The sequence below is a fragment of the Rhinatrema bivittatum genome, chromosome 7 (genome assembly GCF_901001135.1).
Source record: "Rhinatrema bivittatum chromosome 7, aRhiBiv1.1, whole genome shotgun sequence".
Taxonomy (NCBI): domain Eukaryota; kingdom Metazoa; phylum Chordata; class Amphibia; order Gymnophiona; family Rhinatrematidae; genus Rhinatrema; species Rhinatrema bivittatum.
Window position 1 is genome coordinate 94,899,691 of NC_042621.1, and position 24,390 is coordinate 94,924,080.

At 43.6% G+C, this 24,390-nt stretch overlaps 1 protein-coding gene across 1 annotated transcript in view; it reads left to right on the forward strand.

Annotated features, from left to right (window-relative positions):
* LOC115095272 (protein NLRC5-like) overlaps positions 1-24,390 on the forward strand; it is a 243,503-nt gene that overhangs the window by 165,640 nt on the left and 53,473 nt on the right. Inside the window, exons 35-37 of the mRNA XM_029608725.1 lie at positions 5,536-5,622; positions 6,288-6,371; positions 11,668-11,751. Of these exons, the coding sequence (XP_029464585.1) occupies positions 5,536-5,622; positions 6,288-6,371; positions 11,668-11,751 (255 nt within the window). The remainder of the gene's footprint in view (positions 1-5,535; positions 5,623-6,287; positions 6,372-11,667; positions 11,752-24,390) is intronic.

Consider the following 24,390-nt stretch of genomic DNA (forward strand, 5'->3'; position numbering starts at 1 on the left):
TTTCTGTATCCTTTTTGTGATATTAAACCATACCGTTTGATGATCACTGGTGCTGAGGTGGGCGCCCACCTGGACATCAGAGACATTATCTCCATTAGTGAGCACTAAGTTGAGTATAGCTCCTTCTCTCGTGGGTTCCATTACCATTTGTTTGAACAAAGCTACTTGCAGGGCATCCACTATTTCTCACTATTATTAGATTCTGCAGATGGGATTCTCCAGTCTACATCTGGCATATTAAAGTCTCCAACGATCACCACTTCTCCCTTCTTTCCTATCTTTTGGATGTCTTCAACCAGATCTCTGTCCAGCTCTTCCTTTTGGTTTGGAGGCCTGTAAACCACTCCAATAAAAATGGATGCCCCATCTTTTTTTAAGTCGGCCCATAGTGCTTCTTCATTGCCCCATCTTCCTTGCAGCTCAGTTGCTTGGATATTGTTTCTGACATAAAGAGCCACTCCTCCCCCTTTCCTATCCTCTCTGTCCTTCCTTAACAAGTTATAGCCTGGTATTGCCGTATCCCAGTCATGAGATTCTGTAAACCACGTTTCCGTGACAGCAACAACGTCCAAGTCCACCTCCACCATTAGGGCGTGCAGATCTGGGATTTTATTACCCAAACTACGAGCATTTGTGCTCATAGCTTTCCAGCTTTCTTCGTTCAGGTTACTGCTGTTCCTGGACTCCTTTTGTGACCTCTTTAGTTGAGTTTTGTTATCCACTTTTCCCTTTGTATTTGTGCAAGGGAAAAGATTAGTGCCTCTGATGACAGAGTCATCCATCACAGTGAGCTTTTTTCTTTGGTTTCTGATCTGGAAACCTTGGTCAAGCTAGTTACAACTGGACCTTTCTGGAATTTAGTTGGTCCTTTGTTTTAATTTGATAGCCAGCTCTTTATGCCCCAATGTTCTTATCTAAACAGATGTTCTTATCTAATGTTCTTATCTAAATCAGACAAGAGTGAACCAGGATGAAGAATCAGAGCCAACTGTTAATTTTTGGGTGCGGTTAGTCGAATAAGAGAAGAGCCAAGAGACAACATTACCAGCAAAACACAAAGATAGAAGCCGAGAGAAGAATGGAGTGATCAATAGTGTCAAAGACTTAAGAAATATCAAGTAGGACAATGCATATTGTGTTCCAGCATCAAACCCATGGCAGACAGTGTCAAAGCTAGAAAAAATTAACATTTCCAAATTGTGGAATTTATGTAATCCAAGAGTAAAATAAGAGTCAAGAAAAAGTGAGAGTTGATATAATACAATGGTTTCTGTAATCTTTGATAGATAGGAAAGAGACAAGATGAGATAGTAATTTGAAAGGATAGTCGGGTCAGCAGTTGCGTGCTATATATCCGATTAAATTCCGATTTATCTGGCTAAGTATGGATTTTTCCACTACTTAGCCAGATAAATCTTGAAAGTGGCACTTATCTGGATAAATTTTGACTTATCCAGGTAAGTAGTGGCACTTATCCAGCTAAGTAACAGCAAAGCCCCTACTTAGCCAGATAAGTCTTAAAAGCGCTACTTATCTGGATAAGTAAGAGACCGATAAGTCTCAAACAGAGCTACTTATCCAAATAAGTAGCACCATTAAGTAAGAGACAGATAAGTCTCAAACAGTACTCAGCCAGATAAATAGGAATTTAGCCAGATAAGTGCAGTATGTATTTGCATGGGGGGGTTTTTTCACATGTACGGACATATCGCAGAGTACATTTGTGTGTATTTTAAACCTCATATATCATATATGTGCAGGTTATAAAATACAGGGGTATATTTTTGTGCACCCATACACGTTTATATGGGTGTGTGCACAGCTGTTTGAAAGTTATCCTCCCTGCATGTATTTTAACTATTGCATATTAATTAGAAAAATGACATGCAGTATTTTTTTTCACTTTTTATTTAACTTGACAGATATCACAGTTTTATGGCAATTTATACATCCATCTTGTTGGAATACACAGGCTCTTGGACATTTGCTTATTAATAATAAACTATTATAATAAACTATGAAACAAAGTATACCAATTACTTTGTTTCATAGTTTATTATCTACCCTGTTTTAACCAGTTTGTATATTAATTATTTTTGTTTCATAGTTTCATAGTTTCAAATGTAAAGCGCCGTTGCTATCTTATGTTCTACTGGAAACCGATATGATGTTACTAAATGATTGTCGATATAGAAAAACCTGCAAATAAATAAATAAATAAATAATATCTTATGTACCATGATCCTGTTAGTGCAGCTTTATAAATAGGCCCCTAAATTAGGGTTGTGCAAACCACTTTATATTAGACTTACTTGGAAGCATGTTATTATTTACAACTCCTCATGCAATCCAATCCATTTACTTGTTTATCTTTTTAATAAATCTGTATCTTTTCTTTCATTACTGAGCCTTGCCAATTGTAAAGGTAGTTTAGAGGATCCCTCCCAAATTTTAGAATTCATATTTTTCTTATCCAATTCAGTTGATACCCTTTACAATCTCATAATGCATTCCTCTCTCCAGATGAATAGAAAGTATTTCTTACTTCCTAGTTCCATCTCCTCTCTTCACTATCCAGGTGATAGCACAGTGGTTAACACTAGATGGGTGCCACTGGTCTTCTCTGAAGTCCAGCTTCTTTTCCTCCCAGGAATGAATAAAGATCCATTCCTTCAGAGACCTTCAAAGGTCAATGGGTCTCTCAGGGTGAGAGGTTCCTACTCTCCTTTAAGTTGGTAGCACTGGGTCCCTAAGCCCCCTGGGAAACTTAGGCAGAGGGTAACAATAATCCAGTTTCCAAAAGGTAACCCAAAATGAGGAAAAGAATAGTGGATAAACGTCTTCCCGAAAAAAAAAAAACTGGTCAAAAGCTAGAATCAGAAAATAGGAGACAGGCACCTTTTCTTTAAGTCCATATCTCAAGTGTTTTTTCAAAGAAACTCATAGATGCTTTTCCCGAAACAAAACAAAAGTGAGGAGCAAGCATAAAAGATTGCTGCCTCTGCAAAGCAGCAACTCAAAATACACACCTGCAAAATGGCGCCATGGGTTTTATAGGCCACAGTTACATGTTCCCATATGGGGGAGTTAGAACTTAACTAACCTAACTCTTTTCTCTACCCACTTAAGCAATTAGTACATTTCTTTAGTAGAGACTCAGTAGAGTTCTCTACAGTATGATCTAGGATTTTGCTTGAATTACAGTCCAATGTTGTAGCCACAAGGCCACTATTTTTCCCTGAAATAGGGATGGGGAATTTTTTTTTTTTTTTTTAGCTGAAGGACCACAATAGGCAGGACCAACCAGTTGCAGGGGTCAAACAGCGCTCCAGGGATGAAGGTTCCTCTCCAACATCACGATCTGCTAGGGACGTGGTCCCCCTTCTGTGTCGCAGCCTCTGACGCAGCCAAGCAGGTGAAGAAATGGAGCTTCCACCATAATCAACTGTTTCTGCTATGCTTTACAGTTCTAGTAGTTGCATTAGTCCTGAAGAAAACTGGTGTCTTAGAACACTTGCAGGCGATGCAAATTCGGGTGCTCAGGTCAGTGTGCCACTAAAGACGCGGTTGGAAGCACATTTTGGACACGCAAGACTTACACCCGATGCACTACCGGGATCAACATTTTCAGTATAGCGCTCATCACTTGTAAATTACATGTAGATGGGTTTATTAGCTATTACTGCCCGATTCAAAAATTCCCACGCGGCCAATGTGCCCATTGTAATGCAGAACATTTAACACCAGCCCTTGAAACTCAAAGAATCTTTGAGTTTCAAGGGCTCAACCAAACAAACAAAAATCCTGCTTTCTGTGGTTCCTTCTATTAGTATTGTCACGATACAAAGTAGGAGGAACCACAGAAAGCGGCATAGTGCAAAAAATAAAGTCTTGGGAAAAATAACTTTCTGGACGCTCAATACACATGCACAATATACTCTGTCTAGGCCGTGTATATTATGCTGGCAGCTGGAGAAAATGGTCGTTCATATCGAGCATCCCTTTTCCTAAGCCACACCGACAGCCATGTCCCCTGGGCGCCTGATACAGAGGAGGCCCTAGGGACGCACAATTTCCCCTAGCGCCTTTTTTTTTTTTTTTTTACTTGGCAGCTCATTACCCTATTTCATCGCATGCCCGGGATAGGTGGGTCGGCGTGTTAGAGGAAAGCGGATGCTCAATCATGAACGCCCGTTTTTCATGGCGCCAGTATTGCATTGGCCCCTATGATAGCTTTTAAAACAATGTTTCTGAAGCCAATTGTGGAGCACTCCATAGCCAGTCTGGTTTTCAGTACATGCAGATTTGCGCATGAGATTTACAGGCACTCTCTCTTTTGCTTGCAAATTTATCATGCATATTCATCATGGCTGTCCTGAAAACCAGACTGGCTAGGGTAGTGGTGGCCAAATTGAATCCTCAAGGGCCACAAACAGGTCTGGTTTTCAGGATATGCACAATGAATATGCACGAGATATATTTGCATAGAATGCAGGCAGTGCATGCAAATCTCTAATGTATATTTATTATGGATATCCTGAAAACAAGGCTTGTTTCCAGGACAGGCTTGATAAACACTGTTATAAAGGATCAACAATATGGGGTAGATTTTAAAAAAGTGCGCCTTCGCGTACTTTTGTTGGCGCACCAGGCGCAAACAAAAGTACGCTGGATTTTAGTAGTTACGCGCGTAGCTGCTAAAATCCAGGATCGGCGCGCGCAAGGCTGCCGATTTCGTACAGCCGGCGCGCGCCAAGCCGCCAGCCTGCCTCCGTTCCCTCCGAGGCCGCTCCGAAATCGGAGCGGCCTCGGAGGGAACTCGCTTTCGCCCTCCCCTCACCTTCCCCTCCCTTCCTCTATCTAACCCACCCCCCGGCCCTATCTAAAACCCCCCCTACCTTTGTCGGGGGATTTACGCCTCCCGGAGGGAGAAGTAAATCCCCCCGCGCCAGCAGGCCGCTAGCGCGCCGAGACGCGACCTGGGGGCGGTTCCGGAGGGCGCGGCCACGCCCCGGACTGCCCCGGGCCGAAACCACGCCCCCGGGCCCGCCCCTGAAACGCCGCGTCCCGCCCCCAAAACGCCACGCCGATCGGCCCCGCCCCCGACACGCCCCCCTCGAAAAACCCCGGGACTTGCGCGAGTCCCGGGGCTCTGCGCGCGCCGGCAGGCCTATGGAAAATAGGCGCGCCAGCGCGCAAGGCCCTGCTCACGTAAATCCGGGCGGATTTACGCGAGCAGGGCTCTTAAAATCCGCCCCACAATGTCATAATTAATGAACTTAGAAATCTAAACAGTTTCCTTCTTCAGAGACATCTGGAAAATAGACTTGTGTGTTCTTGAAAGCTCAGTCACATACTATAGCATCCTTTGTGAAGATCCTTTAAAATAAGACAATTTAATAAGACTTCTGCTTTGTATTATATGATAAACTCAGGTGAGTATAATACAATACCAACTTCATATTGCTGTCTATAGTATTATTAACAAATAAACAAAATATTTTCTATATGTGACCATAATTCTTTTTTTTATAGTCTTCACCAGTGCAGTGGTCTCAGTTCTGCTGGAGGAAGAGAGATGGCAAAAGTGCTAACCACATGTACATCATTAGAAGAGATAAAGTAAGACACTATTGCTCTTCTGCTTCTATAATCAAGATGAAAAACAATTTATTTAATTAAAATTAACTACAATTGGCTTTAACCACACTGCGTGTCCATAAATAAATGAATGGGCTTCCAAGCTCCTTTGTAAGCTGCTAACTTACAACACCTCATGGCCATCCTTACAGGTTAGGTTGCTTTTGCTTTGCTTTCCATGTATCCCTACCTAGGCAGACTTCCCTAAGCCTACAGCATTTAAATCTTGTCTTTTGCCTGCAATATCCCTGTGTACATTATCAGTATACAGGAACTGCAATCAAGGGGTGCTTATTTACATTGTAGGTTTTGGGGTAAAAATCTGTCCTTCGTGTTCTTATTCTTACTCCTTAAAATGGCACATGAATGAATTTCATGCTCTATATGACTATCTGCCACTTCACAAACAGATGCTATGAAGATACCAGCTATGGCACAGAGAAAGCAAGTAACTTGCAGGCCATAATGGCTATTTTCATTTCTCACTGAGTAAATAACCAGAGGGTTTTGTGATATTTGTATCCGGTGTTTCTTTGGACAAGTTTTGCATTTCTTTGACAGGATTTTGAATCAAGAATGTCCCTGTAAATAAAAGATTGATTTGCCATAGTTCTGTGAGAAGTCCTCATTTGTCCATCTAACTTTAGTTTAGGTTCCCTGAGTCTTAATGAGATGGCCATCTTGACATTGGCAGAAGGACTTAAGCAAATGCAATCAGTGAAGAAACTTATGTAAGTAACTCAGTATTCAAAAGCAGCTTACTGATTTTCCTCTATCCGGTATATGGCTTTCAAGTTACCTCTTTAATGTTTTTAAAAGAACTGTGGTTAATCAAATAAATAAACTATATATATATATATATATATATATATATATATATATATATAAAAAGACAGATATAGATATAACTTTAGTATACTACATAGGCATCGCCAGCCAGAAGTTAGTGTGTGCCACTGCCAAGTTTTCTAATTCTACTCGCTAAGCAGTGCCACTCATCTTGCTGAATCACTCTGTACTTACCATTTATGATTTTAAATGCCAGCACTGCTGCTGCTCCAACCCGCTCTTGGTACCTTTGAGTGGTTCCTTCTCTGCTCCAGCTGTCTTCAAGGTTCTCTCCAAATTCCCTTCTCTTATGGTACATACCAACTCATGGTCTTGCCCTGGCAATCTGGTGCTTTACACAGACCTTATTGAGTTCATGCCCTCTTGGACTTTTTCTTCAAACTCCCGAATTTTATTGACTATTGATCTCATCTGGTATTTAGGTTTCAATGGATTATACAACAGCACAAGGCAGGGGCAGCACACTTGCTGCACTGCTCATGGACCCTTAGTGCCACTCCTGGTATTGATTTGCTCATTTTAGTGCCTTGGGCTTTTGATACTATTCTTCTTCCTGCTTCTCCCCTTGTTCTATGTCTTGGGGACTTTTTCCTCAAGCTCTTTCCCCTTATGGATCTTACTGACTATTGATCACATCTGGTATTTAACCTTCAATGGATTATACCACAGCAAAAGGCAGGGGCAGTAGAAGTGCAGTTCCCAAAACCAGGACCGCACATCTCCATGAATATTGCTTTTCAGGTAATGGAGGGAGTATTTGCAAAAAATGATTAAAAAAAAACAAACTCATGTCTTAAGAGAATTTGGGGCTCTAGTAGGTAGCATCAGCCTCCAGTGAGCAGGTAGAGGCAGCAGATGATACTGACAAGGCTGAGATTATACCACAGAAAAGGGGAAGACCAACTGCACCACCAGCCCCTTCCCCTAATGAAGCCTTATGGAAATGGCATGAGGCCTCTTCCAGAAATTTTCCCTGGCTTCTCCCTGCCTAGGGCTTTGTACCAATTTTGTTGGATTCCCTTTGCCCCTTATTTGAAGCCTTGGGGTGTTCTTGCTACTGTGGGTGCCTCCTTTGCACTTCTCATGATGCTTTGGATTCTTCCATTCTTTTTGTTGCTTTGATCCTCTAGCACTGCCTTGGGGTTTTTCCTTCCTCTTTTGGGGCTTTGTACCCCCTTCATGGTGCTTTGAGCTGTTCATGCCACACTTGGTGTTGCTTTGTCCCTCTCGTACTGCCTTAGTGGGTTTCACATCACTTTGTGCCTTTTGCCCCTCTTTTGGAGTCTTGGGGTATTCTGGCCACTTTTGCTGCTTCTTCATGGTGCCTTAGAGAACTCCTGCCACTGCTGGTACTGTTTTTCTCCATTACAGGTTCTTGGGCTAGCTATTCATGCCACTTGTGTGCCCCATTGACACAGTCATGGTGTATTGGAGTGCCCGTTACCTTCTGATGATGTCTACCCATAAGTTTCATTAGACATGATTAATTAATCAAAACAATGATTGTGATCTATGAAATGAATAAATGAACTGAAACAACATTAAGAACATAAGAACATGCCATACTGGGTCAGACCAAGGGTCCATCAAGCCCAACATCCTGTTTCCAACAGTGGCCAATCCAGGCCATAAGAAACTGGCAAGTACCCATTTTTATCTCTGCACATCCCTAGCCTATAGACCGCGGAACAGAAATGTTGCTACACAAATTTCTCAGTTACAGGCAATCTGAAATGCACTAAAGACTTTCAGAGATTGGTTGGCCAACAAAATTATTTTAATTCAGACAGACCATGTTGTATGTACACAAGCAGTGAGCAACGGGATCCTGCATGTTAGGAGCCTGTCAGAATGTATTGTTGGGCCATTTTGCAGGGAATGACCCCGAGAGCTATTTTTCTGGCAGACAAAAACAACCTCCTTGTGGACAAACTGTGTTGAATCCTGGAACCAGACAAATGGTCCCTTGACAGTGGATAGCAATTCTGATATCCTGTAAGTGGGGAACACCTGTGGTGGATCTGTTTGCATTCTCTCTGAACAGAAAGGTTTTTCAGTTCTGTTCCAGGAGAGAGTCATGGGGGCAAACTGGACTCTAATGCCTTCTGTGTAAACTGGGGAAAGAGTCTTCTGTATGCATATCCTCAATTCCTTTGGTAACAGACCAGGGGATTAGGATTCTCATAGTCCCTTACTGGCTGAGACAGATTTGGTTCCCACTCTTTTGGGAGATGTCCATCAGGTTAAGGAACCAATCATGTTGAGGAAATCTCCAACACTCGTCACACAGACCCAGGGAACATTGCCACACCCCAGCATCAGGTCCCTGGTCTTGACAGCCTGTTATGGTTATTGGTGTTTGGGTGGATCCTTGGACACTGTGGCAGCTGACCACGTCCATGGGGGGCAGTCCCGTGAGGGACCAAAGTGTCAGGCTAAACTCCGGACAGACAAACACAGAACTGAATCTTTATTTAAACAGTTTATGGAACCACCAGAGATGGCAGTAGTGAGTAGTGGTTGTAGAGCCCGGCTGGGCATGTCTCTCACAGGACGCTGGAACAGCGGATCCTCTGCAGGCAATGCTGTAGTGGAAAAGAGACTGAGAATTATGAGCACACAATAGAATAGCATTCAGAGTCCCAAGTAGAATAGGAGAGCTCCGAGACAGGGAGAACAGGCCCTCGAGGAGCGAGTACCTGATCCCTTAGAGCAGAGAGACTCAGTAGCATTGTACTCACTAGCAGTAGCAGAGATTCCACTAGACGAGAGGTCTGGCACCGGAGCAGAAGGCAGGCCCTCGAGGAGCGAGTACCTGATTCCGGTGAAGCAGTACTGTAGAGAGAGATGTTTCTGTACTCACAGATGGTGACTGTAGTTAGTTCTTCCAAGTTGAAGGTTGAGATTGCAGGCAGTGACACAGGGAACATGGGCCCTCGAGGAGCGAGTACCGGTTTCCTGATAGCACCTGAAAGAAGCAGAGAGGCCCCTGAGGAGCGGGTGACCCTGAAGGATAGTAAGAGTTCCAGTAGAGTTGGAGTGGCAGAGTAGCTTAGGAACGGAGAGCGAATCCCATCCATAACAGTTCCGGTTGCTAACTTAACGAGCTAGCAAATGTAGTAGGCAGATATACCCTGGAGTCGTGACGTCAGAACAGGGAGACGCCCCTGAGGTTCGCGCCAACGTGGAAATAAAGATGAGGGCAGTGTGCACGCGCCCTAGAGGTACCTTGAAGGAGAATGGCGGGAGGTAGCACCATAGCCGGTCCGGGGACACCGGAGAGGTCGGCAAGAAGACGCCGCAGAGGCCATCAGTCCAAGGTGAGCGGGAGGAGCCGCAAGTAGAGAGGTATAGGCAGGGCGAAGCCGTCGAAGACCAATGGACATAACACAGCCTGGATGTTGAGAGGATAGTACTGGGTTCCCTAAACCTGTCCGAGGATGTATCTCAAATTCTTCATGCTTCTAGAAAGGCTTCCAGCAGAAGGTCTTATATTTTTAAATGAAGAAGGTTTGCCCTGTGATGTGAAAGGCCCTATATCCTTTTTTCCTGTCCACACAAAAAAACTGCTTGAATACCTTCTACAATCTTTCAGAGTCACTGAAGTGGGAGTGAATGGGGAAAAGATAGAGGAGTGGAGGAAAGTGGTGAGAAAGGAGAAAGAAGTAGAGAGAGAGTGCAAGAGTGGATGGGGATGTGTGTTAGAAAGTGTTCCACAAACACACCACCTCGCCATTCGCCATTCACCCACCCCTCACACCTCCAGGGGGGCAGATGCTGAGGAAGGAGGGAGGCAGGTGGTATGCTTACCAACTTCCTAGATATATTTTTACTGACACTTTATCTGCTTTATCTCTCTGCTTCTTCCTCCTCTTTCTGCAGCATTTCAGATCACAGAAGGAGCCATACTCCAAGGGAGAATCCTCCCCCCCGGGCTCATCAAAACTCGAAGGGGTATCCCCCTCGCCCCACCCTGACCTCTCAGTAATTTGAAATGTCACTGTCTGATCCGCATGCCCATAAAAGTGAACAAGCCTTGCACAGTCTGGATTTCAAAAGAGCATTAGCCTTCGATCTGGAGCAGACTGAAGCTAGCTAACCTATGTCGAAGTTATAAAATTACCCCCAGAAAGACCACGGATTTTTTTTTTTTTTTTACTTTTAATTCCAGACAGGTGTGTTTCTAAATCGGCATGTCAAGGTTCATAGTGTCAGAGCCATGGCAGCATCAGTGGCCCACATGAGAGAAACTCTATGGAAGAGATCTGCAAAGCTGCAATGTGGAGTTTCGTCCACACATTCACATCTCATTACTGTTTGGATAGGGATTCCTGATGTGACAATAGGTTTGGTCAATCTGTCTTTCGTGGCTTATTTAGGAGTTATAATCCAACTTCATTTTCCCTAGGAGCTGCTCGCAAGGAAAAAAAAAAGAAGATTACAAAATGACCTTTTGTTAACAAAAGCACTTTTCCTTGTAGGCATTGTTGTATTTTTCTCCCTTTTCTTTTCAAGGCAACTTGTAGCATGGGATCCCCATATCTGAGGCTATTGTATTCTGTTTTTCTCTGGAGAAAGCACAATTTCATATGTGTAACAGGTGTTCTCTGAGGCCAGCTAGGTACATAGTCCTCACAATCCCACCCACCTCCCCTAGGAGTTGGCTTCTATAGCTTCTATAGCTTTCTGCTGAACTGAGATGGGCACCGTGTGCACACTGCTAGTGCAGGAACTCCCTCATATACCAAGAGCAGGGTTTTTTTTTTTTGTAATGCAGAGCTTGAGTAAAGCTCCAATCTGGGCTCCTTCGGCTGACATCGCCCTTGCTATGGGACTTTCTATTCTGCTGTCCTTGGGGAACACCTGTTACAGGTAAGCAACTGCACTGATTCCTCTTGTGAGTACTTGGATCACTTCTTGTGCGCAGAGTGCTCCTACTGACTCAGCTGTCCCCTAGAACCCAGCAGTCCTTTCTCATTCTCTGGTTGTACGCCTTTAGGGAAAAAGGGATCTTTACATTGAATTACTCTGCCTGGCCACACTGCTGCATAGAACAGTCACATGATCCAATGTCTTTTGGTTCTCAAATCACTAATCGGTGTTTAGGTTAATATTTAAGTCCTTACAGCTATGGATATATAAAATAAAACTAATTAGTTTTTCATTCATTTTTGGCAGCTTGGACAGTAACAACATTAATGCAGAAGGAGGTTCACATCTCGCAGATGCTCTGAAGGGCTGTGGTAAACTGGAGGAAATAAGGTAGGTCTTTTCCCCTGCAGTCTGCTGGTGATAGGACACTTCCGGATAACCCATAAGAACCATCTTATTAAACTTGAGAGTGACAAAAATAGCTTTAAAGCAATAATGCGCAGCTTACTATTTATGGAGCTTTCAATTGAGTATTTTGGGAGAGAAATGAGGACTTTCATCTGAAACCAGGAAATTGTTTGCATAAATTGGAGCCAATGTAAATCTGTTTTGCAACCACTACTTTTTAAATTATTGATTGGGAGAGTCAGATTAGACAAACTCTTTGTTTTCAATTAGGTCCAGGAGGCATAGGAAGATAAAGTGACGTACCGAGAGTCATAAAGAGTCAGTTCCTGAGTCATAGGAAGGTAAAGGGATATCCACAATGAATATGCATGAGCTAGATTTACGTGCACTGTCTCCATTCTATGCAAATCTATCTCATGCATATTCATTGAGGATATCCTGAAAACCTGGCCTGTTTGTGGCTCTTGAGGACCGGAGTTGGCCACCCCCACACTAAGGTTTTCCTCTCATTCTGTATCAGTGGTTTAGGGGTCAATTTTCAAAGACTTAGCTGGCAAAGTCAAAGTCTCTGAAATTTGGCTGGTCTCAGCAGCTTAATATAGGTAGCCAAATTCAGGTGCAGGGGGAGGTTGGGAGGGAGGGGGTAGAAAGAGGGCTACTGCTGATTTTCAGTTTTTACTGCCTAACTTGGCCAACCAAATATAAGCCCTGAAATCAAGGCCAGTTTAAGGGCAAATGGCACTTTGGGCAAAAATTGTTGATGGGGCCCCCTCCCTGACATTCCGTCCCCCCGTCCGTCCCCCCCACACACACACACATTCTCACACCCATTCCCCTCTTCTATCCCTCCAGGCATTCTCTCTCTCCTCCATACCTTCTCTCCTTTTTCTCCCTCCCTCCATTCTCCCTTTAAGAGGGCAGCATCTGCAGCTAAATTGCCTTGCCTGAATTGCCTCGCCTACACCAGGACCACATCGGGACAGTACGGCCATAGTGGTCTGGTGACTCATTTGTTTAGGGAGGCTAAGAGAGAGGAGCAGGGCAGGAGGAGTTTGTGGACAGATGCTCCTCTTCGAGGATGTGCCTAGGTTAACAACTCTAAGGAGGAAAAACACTTGCTATATGCACATCTTCTCTTATATGCTTATATATATCTCTTATATATATCTTAACACTTGCTATATGCACATCTTCCCTACCACTGTCCCATCACCAAATGTATTATTTCTGAAACTTTACATAGCAAAAATAGACCAATTTATATTAATATAGAACATTGTAAATAATTGTTCTTTCTCTTAAATTCCTTTAGCCTTTCCTTCTTCACCCAGTTTTGAACATCCTTGTTTTATTGTAACTTCATAGTTTCTCTTAACCAGTTACTGTTTTATTTTACTTTCATTTTACACCCCCTGTTAAATGTAAACCAGCATGATTGATTCCTATCTTGAATGCCGGTATTGAAAAACACTAAATAATAAATATACTATACAATATACTAAATAATATACTAAATAATATACTAAATAATATACAATATACTAAATAATAAATATACTATACAATATACTACCAACGTATGCATGAATATAGAAAGTCCATACTCCAAACCAAACGAGAATATTACGCCAAAAAAATACATGGTCTGCAACACAATCCCAAGGCCCTCTTCTCCATGGTTGCCGATCTAACCTCGCCCTCCCTCACACAACAACCTGCAATTTCCTCAAAAAATCGGTGCAATGAGCTTGCACAATTTTTTAAAAACAAGGTATCCTCCATCACAGCACAATTCTCTCGCAACAGCTTCAAAATCTGTCTCCCCTCTATAAACGCACCAGTCTCCCTTTCCATTTTTGATTCCTCTTCCTCCCTGGAAGTTGAGAACATCCTAAAAAAAATGAAACCCTCTTCACATCCCTCTGAAACTATTCCTTCTAACTCTTACTATCTATACCCAAAGTGATCGCCAAACCTTTATCGAATATTCTTAACTGTTCCTTAGAGCAGTGGTTCTCAACCTTTTTTCTGTCGGGACACACCTGACAGATGGTTCTCACATGCGTGACACACTGACCCATGATCGTCACAGGGCTAGATGTAAATGTACAGTTTGCATCCACGGGAACCCCCCTGATCCACAATAATGGATGTAAAGCAGAATTATGACATTCCCCATTCAACTCATCTACAAAAAAGATATTCTGGTTCTGGTGTCATCTCAGTAACAGCAACTCAAACTCCTTCTACTTTCAGGCTCAATAGCCCTACTTATGAAAAGACAGCAGTTTACCACCAATGCATGTCCTCTTGAGAAAACGCAACAAATAAGACTGATAAAACACTTACATGCTAGTAAAATATCTCTGTAACAGACACAGAACCGACCTAACATACTCCCAGGATCTGTAGTAATGCACATAAACTAATCCACACACATTTACACTTGTATTATGGAATACACTCAAATAGGAGCAACCCTATCTATGAAAAGGCAACACTATAAATATTAAAATCAGGCCCTAAAAACCAATACACCTCTTATTAGGAAAACAGAACTAACAAGCAGCTATAGATCCCCACACAGAAATAATTGTAAAACTATACTAATAAGCAGAATAAATGTTTCACAACAACTATGAACAGAATAACATCCAACAATTAAAAACTCATAAAAACTATTTAAAAATTCTCCAAACACCAATAAAATATTTCAAAAAAAGCAGACACATCACATAATATTAAATAATTAAAATGGCAGTCAATCAAGAAAAATAAACTTAAAAAGCCACCTTTACTTACCCCCTCCAGCAGCTGTCCTACTCCTCTTCCATGCAGGCTGTAGCACACACCAGAAGCAGCAGTAGTGGCTAAGCTCTATACTCATGGTCCTCTTCCTTAGGGCCCATGTCTCTCACACACACACACCATACCAGTCATGCCCCCATGACCAGTTTCTGTCTCTCACACACCAATCATCTCCCAGTCTTTGACAAACACACCAGTCACCTTCCTGAACAGTTTCTCTCATGCCATACACACACACACAGGCTTCCCACTCCCGTGTTCCACTTACATATATGGGCTTCTCACTCTCATAATCACTTTCTCTTTCTCACATACACTCACCAGTCTCTCACTCCCATGCTTGTTCTCTCCACATGCACAGGCTTCTCATTCCCATAATCACTTTCTTTCTCTCACACATACACACACACCAGTCACCTGATCTCTCTCATGCATACACACACACAGGCTTCCCACTCCCATGTTCTCTTTCAGATATACAGGCTTCTCACTCCCGTGCTGAATCTCACACACTCCCATGCTCACTCTTCACATGCACAGGCTTCTTATTCCCATAATCACTTTCTTTCTCTCTCTCACATACACACAAACACACACCAGTCACTTGATCTCTCTCATGCATATACACACACACATAGGCTTCCCACTCTCATGTTCTCTTTCAGATATACAGGCTTCTCACTCCCATGCTGTGTCTCACACACACACAGGTTTCTCACTCCCATGCCCACTCTTCACCTGCACAGGCTTTTCATTCCCATAATCACTTTCTCTCTCTCACACATACACACACACCCGTCACCTGATCTCTCTCATGCATACACACACACAGGCTTCCCACTCCCATGTTCTCTTTCAGATACAGCACGGGAGTGAGAAGCCTGTATATCTCACACACTCCCATGCTCACTCTTCACATGCACAGGCTTCTTATTCCCACATACACATACACACACACCCGTCACCTGATCTCTCTCATGCATGCATACACACACATACACAGGCTTCCCACTTCCATGTTCTGTCTTACATACACAGGCTTCTCCCTCCCATGCTGTGTCTCACACACACCCAGGTTCTCACTCCCATGCTCACTCTCTTCACATGCACAGGCTTCTCATTCCCATAATCACTTTCTCTGTTACACACACATACACACACACCAGTCTCTCTCTCTCATTTCCATGCTCGCTCTCCACGTGCACAGGCTTCTCATTCCCTGAATCACATTCTCTCTCTCACATTCACATACACACCAGTCACACCGTCACCTTACCAACCAGTCTCTCTCATATACATGCACACACACAGGCTTCCCACTCCCATGCTTTCTCACATACCCAGATTTCTCACTTCCATGCTTTTTCTCTCTCTCTCTCTCTCTCACACACACACAAACACACATCCCTGACTGTCTCACATACACATCAGTCATCTCCTTGAGCAGTCACTTTCATTGTCTCTCACATATACACATACATCAGCTCTCTGACCAGTTTCTCTCAATCACACACATACTCTCGATCAAATACATTCTCTCACTTACACACAGGCTCTCAATCACACACATTCTCTCACACACAGGCTGGCTGGCTGCTTCTCTCTCTTTCTGTCACTCACTTCCTCTCTCTCTCCCTCCCCCCCCCCCCCCCCAACGGTAGCTGCTCCTCCTCCTCCAGCCCCCGCAGGCCAATAAGGAAGAATTCCATCGATCGCGGGAGGCTCCTGCTGCTCTCTCCTCTCCCGATTACCGTCTGCTGCAATAGCTTGGGGGCCGATGCTGCAGCGGCCGCTGCTACTTCATCACGCGGCACGGCCTTTCTTCTTCCCGCGCACCGCGTATCACTTCCTGGTCCGGGGGGGGGAATGCAGGCGCGGGAAGAAGAAAAGGCCAGCCGCGGATGCCACAGATTTTTTTTTTTTTTGCAACCGCTGCCGTTGCCGCTGGGCTTGAACGTGCTGATAGCCCGGCGGCAACGGCAGCGGTGCAAAAAAAAAAAAATCTGTGGCATCCGCGGCTGGCCTTTTCTTCTTCCCGCGCCTGCATTTCCCCCCCCCCGGACCAGGAAGTGATACGCGGTGCGCGGGAAGAAGAAAGGCCGTGCCGCGTGATAAACTAGCAGCGGCCGCTGCTAGTTTATCACGCGGCACGGCCTTTCTTCTTCCCGCGCCTGCATCCCCCCCCACCCCGGACCCGGAACAGGAAGTGGTGCGCGGGAAGAAGAAAGGCCGTGCCGCGTGAGAAAGGCCGTGCCTGCTAGTTTATCACGCGGCACGGCCTTTCTTCTTCCCGCGCATCACTTCCTGTTCCGGGTCCGGGGGGGGGGGGGGATGCAGGCGCGGGAAGAAGAAAAGGGCAGCCGCGGATGCCACAGCTTTTTTTTTTTTTTTTGCACCGCTGCCGTTCCCGCTGGGCTTGAACGTGCTGATAGCCCGGCGGCAACGGCAGCAGGGAAGAACGAGCAGCGGGAGGGACCGGGAGCCACGCGACACACCTGCCGGTGCTTGGCGACACACTGGTGTGTCGCGACGCACCGGTTGAGAACCGCTGCCTTAGAGCATGGCACAGTCCCTAATTTTCTCAAGCAAGCAGTAGTGAAACCGCTACTCAAAAAACCCAATCTTGACCCTGCCACCCTATCTAATTACAGACCCGTCTCCAATCTACCCCTCCTAGCTAAAGTCCTGGAAAAACTAGTTAATTCACGCCTATCTGATCACCTAGAACAGAACAATATTCTCCCATCCACCCAACACGGTTTCAGGAAGCATTTAAGTACTGAAACCCTACTGCTCTCCCTACATGATACCCTCATCAGAGGAATCGACTCAGGATCCTCGTACCTGATTGCAATGCTTGACATTTCTGCTGCATTTGATACAGTCAATCACGATGTCCTCCTCAATATCTTGAAGAGTATCGGGATTACTGGCAATGCCCTCACCTGGATTCAATCGTACCTCCAAAATCGCTTCTTTACTGTTTTAGTGGACAACAATGAATCTGACCCCATCAGTCTCCCTCAAGGTGTGCCCCAAGGATCCTCTCTCTCTTCTACCCTCTTTAATATATACATGCTTCCCCTTACCACGCTTCTCACTAACCTTCACATCAAGCATTTCATATATGCTGACGATGTGCAACTCATTTTCCCATTCTCTGACTCTCTACAAACTGCGCTACAGAACTGGGAATCCTGTCTCTCCTCTATCAACCAACTTCTCAATGACATGCAGCTAGCTCTAAATCCCAACAAAACTGAACTATTAATCATATCTAACAGGCATCCGCTCCCAGACATTCCTTTTGCATACTCATCTACCACTTTCCCCCCGCACACTCGCAACCTAGGTGTCCTTATTGACAATCATCTCACCTTTAAACCATTCATTAAATCCATCCTAAAGGAATGCTACTTTAAGCTCCAAACGATAAAAAAACTCAGACCCCTGCTTCATTTCTCCGACTTCCGCACAGTTCTCCAGTCTATCATTTTGTCTAAAATAGACTATTGTAACGCTCTCTTCCTCGGCATCCCTGCAATACATACCAAGCCTTTACAACTTTTGCAAAACGCCGCCGCTAGGATTCTGTCAAACACAAGAAAAAGAGACCATATTACCCCCACACTCATAGAACTACATTGGCTCCCAATAAAATCACGAATTCTTTATAAAGCACTCTCCATCATTCATAAAAGTCTGTTAAACTCCAACTTCAACTGGATCAACCCCCCCCTCCTCCCCCGCACCTCCAACAGACCCACCCGCACAGCCCTTCAAGGAACCCTTCGTGCCCAACCCATCAAAACTTTCAAACTCTCCTCTACTATTAGCAGAGCTTTCTCCCTCGCCAGCCCCACCTTATGGAACTCCCTACCCCATGATATACGCCTAGAGACACATACACCCAAATTCAAAAAAAAACTGAAAACCTGGCTTTTCCAGCAAGCCTACTCCATATCCCCCCCCTACCACTTAGAATTTCCCCCATTAGTGAATTCCTCTATAATATATACTCTTCGAGCTATGACTATGAATGCCTTCGATTTAAGACTAAGAATTTGCCTGCTGTTTTTTGTACTTTGAACTCTCCTATCTGTGTATATAGTTGGTTTACTCATATTGAGTTATATTTATAGCTAGTTTTCACCCCCCTGTTTAATGTACTCTATTGGTTATATGTAAGGGCCCCGCCCAAAAGTTAATCTTGTTCCGCTGTTATATGTAAGGGCTCCGCCCAAATGTTTTTGTTTTTTGTAAACCGATGCGATGTGTCAACGGATGTCGGTATAAAAGAGACCTTAAATAAAAAAAAAAAATAAATCAAATAAATAATATGGAAGTCAGATATGCCACCCAACTGCGATTTATTTATTTGTTTTTGTTTCTATACTGTCCATAATGAGTCCCAAGGCAATGAACAATAAAACATACATGATTCACGTCAAAGCAGCCAAACAAAACCAAAAGAAAGTCAAATACTTCAGTTTTCCCCTAAACTGTCCCTATTCACTCAAGAGATAAGTCTTCAGCATTCCTTTAAACATCTTGGTGCAGTTCATCAGACGCAGTTCCTGAGGGATAGAGCTCCGCAGAACTGGAGCGACCACGGAACAGGCTCGCTCCCTCGTTTCTGCAAATCAGGCCTGACAAAGAGATGGAATGTCTAGCAATCCTCTCTGTGAAGAACCAAGAGTGATTATAAAGATGGAGAAGAGCATTCGCCCATGGCAATGAGTCCAGTAAAGTAGTTTAGTACCTTATAATAGTATAGTAAAACTACATTAGTATCTTGTAAATGACTCTTGAAGCAACTGGCAACCAGTGAAGATCTTCCAGAACTGGAGTTATATGATTTCTCATAGAACACCCAGTAATAAGTCTTTCCGCAGAGTGTTGCAGCATCTGGAGAGCTGGAAGGGCTGAAGCTGGCAGTCGAAGATACAGGCAACTGCAATAAACTAATAACAGCAAAATTAAAGCCTGCACAACATTTTAACTCTTTATTTATGATTAAAGAAATTGTAACAGATAATTTCAGGCCAAGGCTATATAACAATTAAGGCATAGTGGTCATACTAGTTCTGTAGCAGATGACTCAGCTAATGGGGGTCTCAGATCTCTCTTAGCATCTAGAATTGCAGTAAGCTGAGGAGGATCAAAAACCACATATTTGTTGGACTGAAACTTTACAATAACATTTGCAAAGATATTTTAAGAAATACAGAGCACCTATCTGTAAAACTGCTATATGCATTAACAGAAACTGCTTACGGCTCTTTTGGGTACTCCTGGATACATCAGGGAACATCCTAACATTGCAATTTAGGAAAGAAACATTTTTAATTTTAAAGAAAAGCTGCAGCAAAGATTCCCTATTTGAATCCAGAGCCAATGACAGCAATAAAGTAATAGATGACTCAAACTCTTTTTCAGACCTTTCCAAAAATCCGGTCAAATTCAAAAAATCAATTTCTTGTTGAGAATCCAGGCACCGACACGCAGCCAATTCCCTTTTACACTGAGGCACATAATAAAGCTTTGGAACAGGTGGAATATTCTGCTCAGGAATTTTCTCATCCTCTTTAAATCTCTTAAATAATTCCACAGGAGCAACTGAGAGAAGTCTAGGAAGGTTTACAAGACACAAAATGCAACGTTGAGAGTAATTCTCCAAGACCGTCATTTTTCTAGAAATAATCATAATAAGAGAGCAAACTAACAGGGTCATTCATCAAATCGCGTTAGGGCCCTAACGCCCACAATAATGCTATAACGCATGTGTTATTTATCACAGTACGCGCTGTGTATGCAAATTAGCAAAATTTATCCAGGTGGGTGGATTTTGGGAGGAGTAAATGAAAATGAGATGTGGTAATGCTGCTTATGATAGCACAATGCATATTCCATTTTGGTCAAGGGATAGGAGAAGAAAAGAGAAGGAAGAGAGAGAGAGCCTCTAAGGAGGCACACCTATTAGTCATCCATTTATACTAGGGGTGTGAATTGTTTATCTGACGATTGAAAATATCGGACGATATTTTCAATCCCGTCAGATATCGGGGTGTCCCCGATAGTGATAGGAAACCCCACGATTAATTTCGTGGGGTTCTCTTATCGTTTTGGGGGGCGGGAAGAAAGGGCACTCAAAAATAACCCCCAAACCCACCCCGACCCTTTAAATTTAATTATTTCAAATCCCCCACCCTCTCGACACCCCCCCAAACTTTTTTAAAGTACCAGGTAGTCCAGTGGGAGTCCCGGGAGCGATCTCCCGCTCTCGGGCTGTCGGCTGCCACTAATCAAAATGGCGCCAATGGCCCTTTGTCGGTGCCATTGGCCAGCCCCGTCACATGGTAGGAGCACTGGATGGCCCACGCCATTTTTAAAGATGGCGCCAGCCATCCATTGCTCCTACCATGTGACAAGGGCCGGCCAATGGCACGGATACCCTGTCACATGATAAGGGCAAAGGGCCATCGTCGCCATTTTGTTTACTGGCAGCCAACAGCCCAGAGCAGGAGATGGCTCCCGGGACCCCCGCTGGACCACCAGGTACTTTAAAAAAGTTTGGGGGGGGGTCGGGAGGGTGGGGGATTCAAAATAATTAAATTTAAAGGGTCGAGGTGGGTTGTTTTTTTTTTTTTTTGGCACGAGACAGCCAATTAAAACCGTTAAGAACCGCGGGAATAAAGATTTCCCGTGGTTTTTACCTGAACCCGATACCGGAAACGAGTCCGGTACCGGTTCACATCCTAACACTATAGGAGGGTCATCTAGTAATTCGAGGTGAGGATTTGGTGGAGGTCTAGGGTTTGGGGGCCAGTTTTACATGCACAGGCAGATGTACGGACAGCACAGTACACTTCAGTGAAGATTTGATGTGATTTGGAGCAAGGAAAGATACACAAAGATGAGATTTCTACAATGTTCTCTTGCCCTAGCTTGATAGTACTCAGGTTAGAAACTGCATCAAGCTAGGACAAAAATACATTGTAGAAATCTCATCTTTGTGTATCTTTTCTCATTCCAAATCACATCAAATCTTCACTGATGTGTACTGTGCTGTTCATATGTCTGCCTGTGCATGTAACACTGGCCCCAAAACCCTAGACCACCACCAAAACTTCACCTTGAGTTACTAGATGACCCTCCTATAGTGATATAAATATTTGACTATTATAAGACCTATAAAGAGCCTCTCTCTCTCTCTCTCTCTCTCACATATAGCTGTTAAGTGAAAATATTACAGGTATGATGCAGTAACTCAAAAACTACCCTAATTATAGCATTTTGATGAATCTAGGGATAAATTCTTTTTTTAACTCTTTATTTATAAATGTCATAATTAACACACAAGAAAAACTTGCATTGAAAAAAATCACATAAAGAAAAATTACTAGGAAAAATAAAATTGAAACATATAATATTGCAATTGCTTACAGAGAGCCACAACAAAACCAAGGGGGGACCCAGAGAAAAGGGAGTAAATAAATGAAAACGTAAAAGGAGAAAAAAAATGTCTTCCAAGAAGACATCATCACGTAATAATAACATAAAGATAAGCCATACACCCACCTCTTAATCTAAATCTCATCCCTCTCAGGAGTCTGAAAATAAATTACGTATCTAAGCTGAGGAGGTTCATAAAAAGCGAACTGGTCAGAGGAAGAAGTAATCTAACATTTGTAAGGAAAATTAAGAAAAAATTAGCACTGATGGCATCAATTTCCTGGCACATAGCCAGGAATTTCTTCCTACGATCTTCTGTAGCACAAAAAAATTTTCTATAGCATTGCAAAGTCCTGAAGCAGAGATGGTGTAAAGTTTGGTAATCAAAACCACCAGTGTCGCAAGTTTGCATGCTTTAGTGAATTGTGTGCTGATTTGCCTGCCATGCAAAATCACTAACTTGTATAGATAATTTCGTTTTAAAACATGCCGATGAAGGAGGATCCAAGATGGCTGATCTAGCAGGATGCACTTGAGATCGTTCCCATCAGATCTTTGAATTTACCTCAAAATGCCTCGCTGTGGTAGGAAACGATGGGGCAGAGAGTGAGAGGTTTGCTTGTTTCCTCAATGACTCAAGTTTTGCGTCCGATGGACATTCATGTGCGATGGGGAGCCTTAATTCCTGGAGTTAGTTCACTGGAGAATGGTTGGGAGGAAGACAGACCCGACACTCTCCCAGAGTTACTAACATTTCTATCCCCGGAAGAACAGACTGCTCCGGCCAACCCTGCTGAGGCAAGATTGCTGGACCTGCTCCGTGGAATGGCATTACTCGAAGATGATGAGGGCGTTGCTCCTCATTTTGAGATTGGGAGTCCTTCGGAGAATGCCTCTGTGCCGTTTGAAACCTTCGGTGAAGCTGGGGTCATTACTGTAAATGCTGCTTCTCGGCAAATTGAAGGAGAAGCTTTTGATCTACCCTCCATACAGATGATGGAGATGGTAAGGCCTGCTTTAATCACCCTAGACGTTATCTGGAATGTGATACAAACTTTAAATATCAATATAACCAATCAGATAAAACCAGCAGTCAATTCTCTGGGTATTTTGGACAATCGTCTGAAATCTGCTGAAAATGGAATTACTGGGCTAGATCTTAAAATCTAGGCGTGGGCATAGATTTGTTCGCGCAACCCAGCGTGAACAAATCTACGCTCGATTTTATAACATGCGTGCGCTGCCACTTCAAAATCGGAGCGGCCTTGGAGGGAACTTTTTTTCTGGCCCTCCCCCCCACCTTCCCCTCCCTTCCCTTATCTAACCCACCCCCCCATCCCTAACTAAATCCCCCCCCTACCTTTGCTCCAAAAGTTATGCCTGCCTCAGGCAGCGCTGTGCCAGAGCACTCAACCCCACCCCTGGACCGCCGCTACGCCCCCGGCCACACCCCGAACTGGCACCACGCCCTCGAACCGCCCCGGCCTGCCGTCACGTCCCCGGACCGCCCCTTTTTCGAAGCCCCAGGACATACGCGCGTCCTGGGGCTTGTACGCACCGCTGAGCCTATGCAAAATAGGCTCGGCGCACGCAGGGGTAGGTTTTCGGGGGTTACATGCGTATCTTACTCGCGTAACCCTTTGAAAATCTACCCTACTATGAATAAAAATTCTTGGGAGGTCCTTAAAAAGGATATTGGTAATTTATCAGAAAATCAATAACTATGCTCAAGGAAAACCAGTTGATTTCCAACAGACTGGAACAATTGGAAAATCAAGTGCAAGGGAGGAACCTCCATCTTATTCATTTTCTGAAAGATTCCTTAATTCCTCCAAAAGATATGTGGAAGAAATATCTGATTGAGGTTCTTAAAATTCCTGAGTAAGCATTACTTCTTGTTTCAAGAGTATATTATATTCCACCATTTAAAAAGTATCCTATAGACCAAAAGGGGATTCAGGTTCTCACTAATGTTGAGTCACCTCAGTTGGATCTTACTAATATCTTGGAAACTACTCAGAAGGAATCGATCATGCCAGCTACACTTATTTATTTATTTGTTTAGACATTTTATATTCCGTCGATCCATTTATAGATCACAACGGTTTACAAAGTAACATTCATAGTTATAACTTAACAGACAAACAATGATTGGTTACAGATGTAGTAGTATTCCTGTACAGGCATTAAAAGCTATCTAGAGAGTTTCTATTACATATCAATAACTGGTCTAATGTTAAGGTAAAGAGTACGGGGATTTCAAATGATAAGATAATTTTCCATCTCATTTATTTCGAGTTTAGATTATTATGTTAGTCATTCTTATCTTTGTGGTGCTCTAATTTCTGGAGCTTTAAG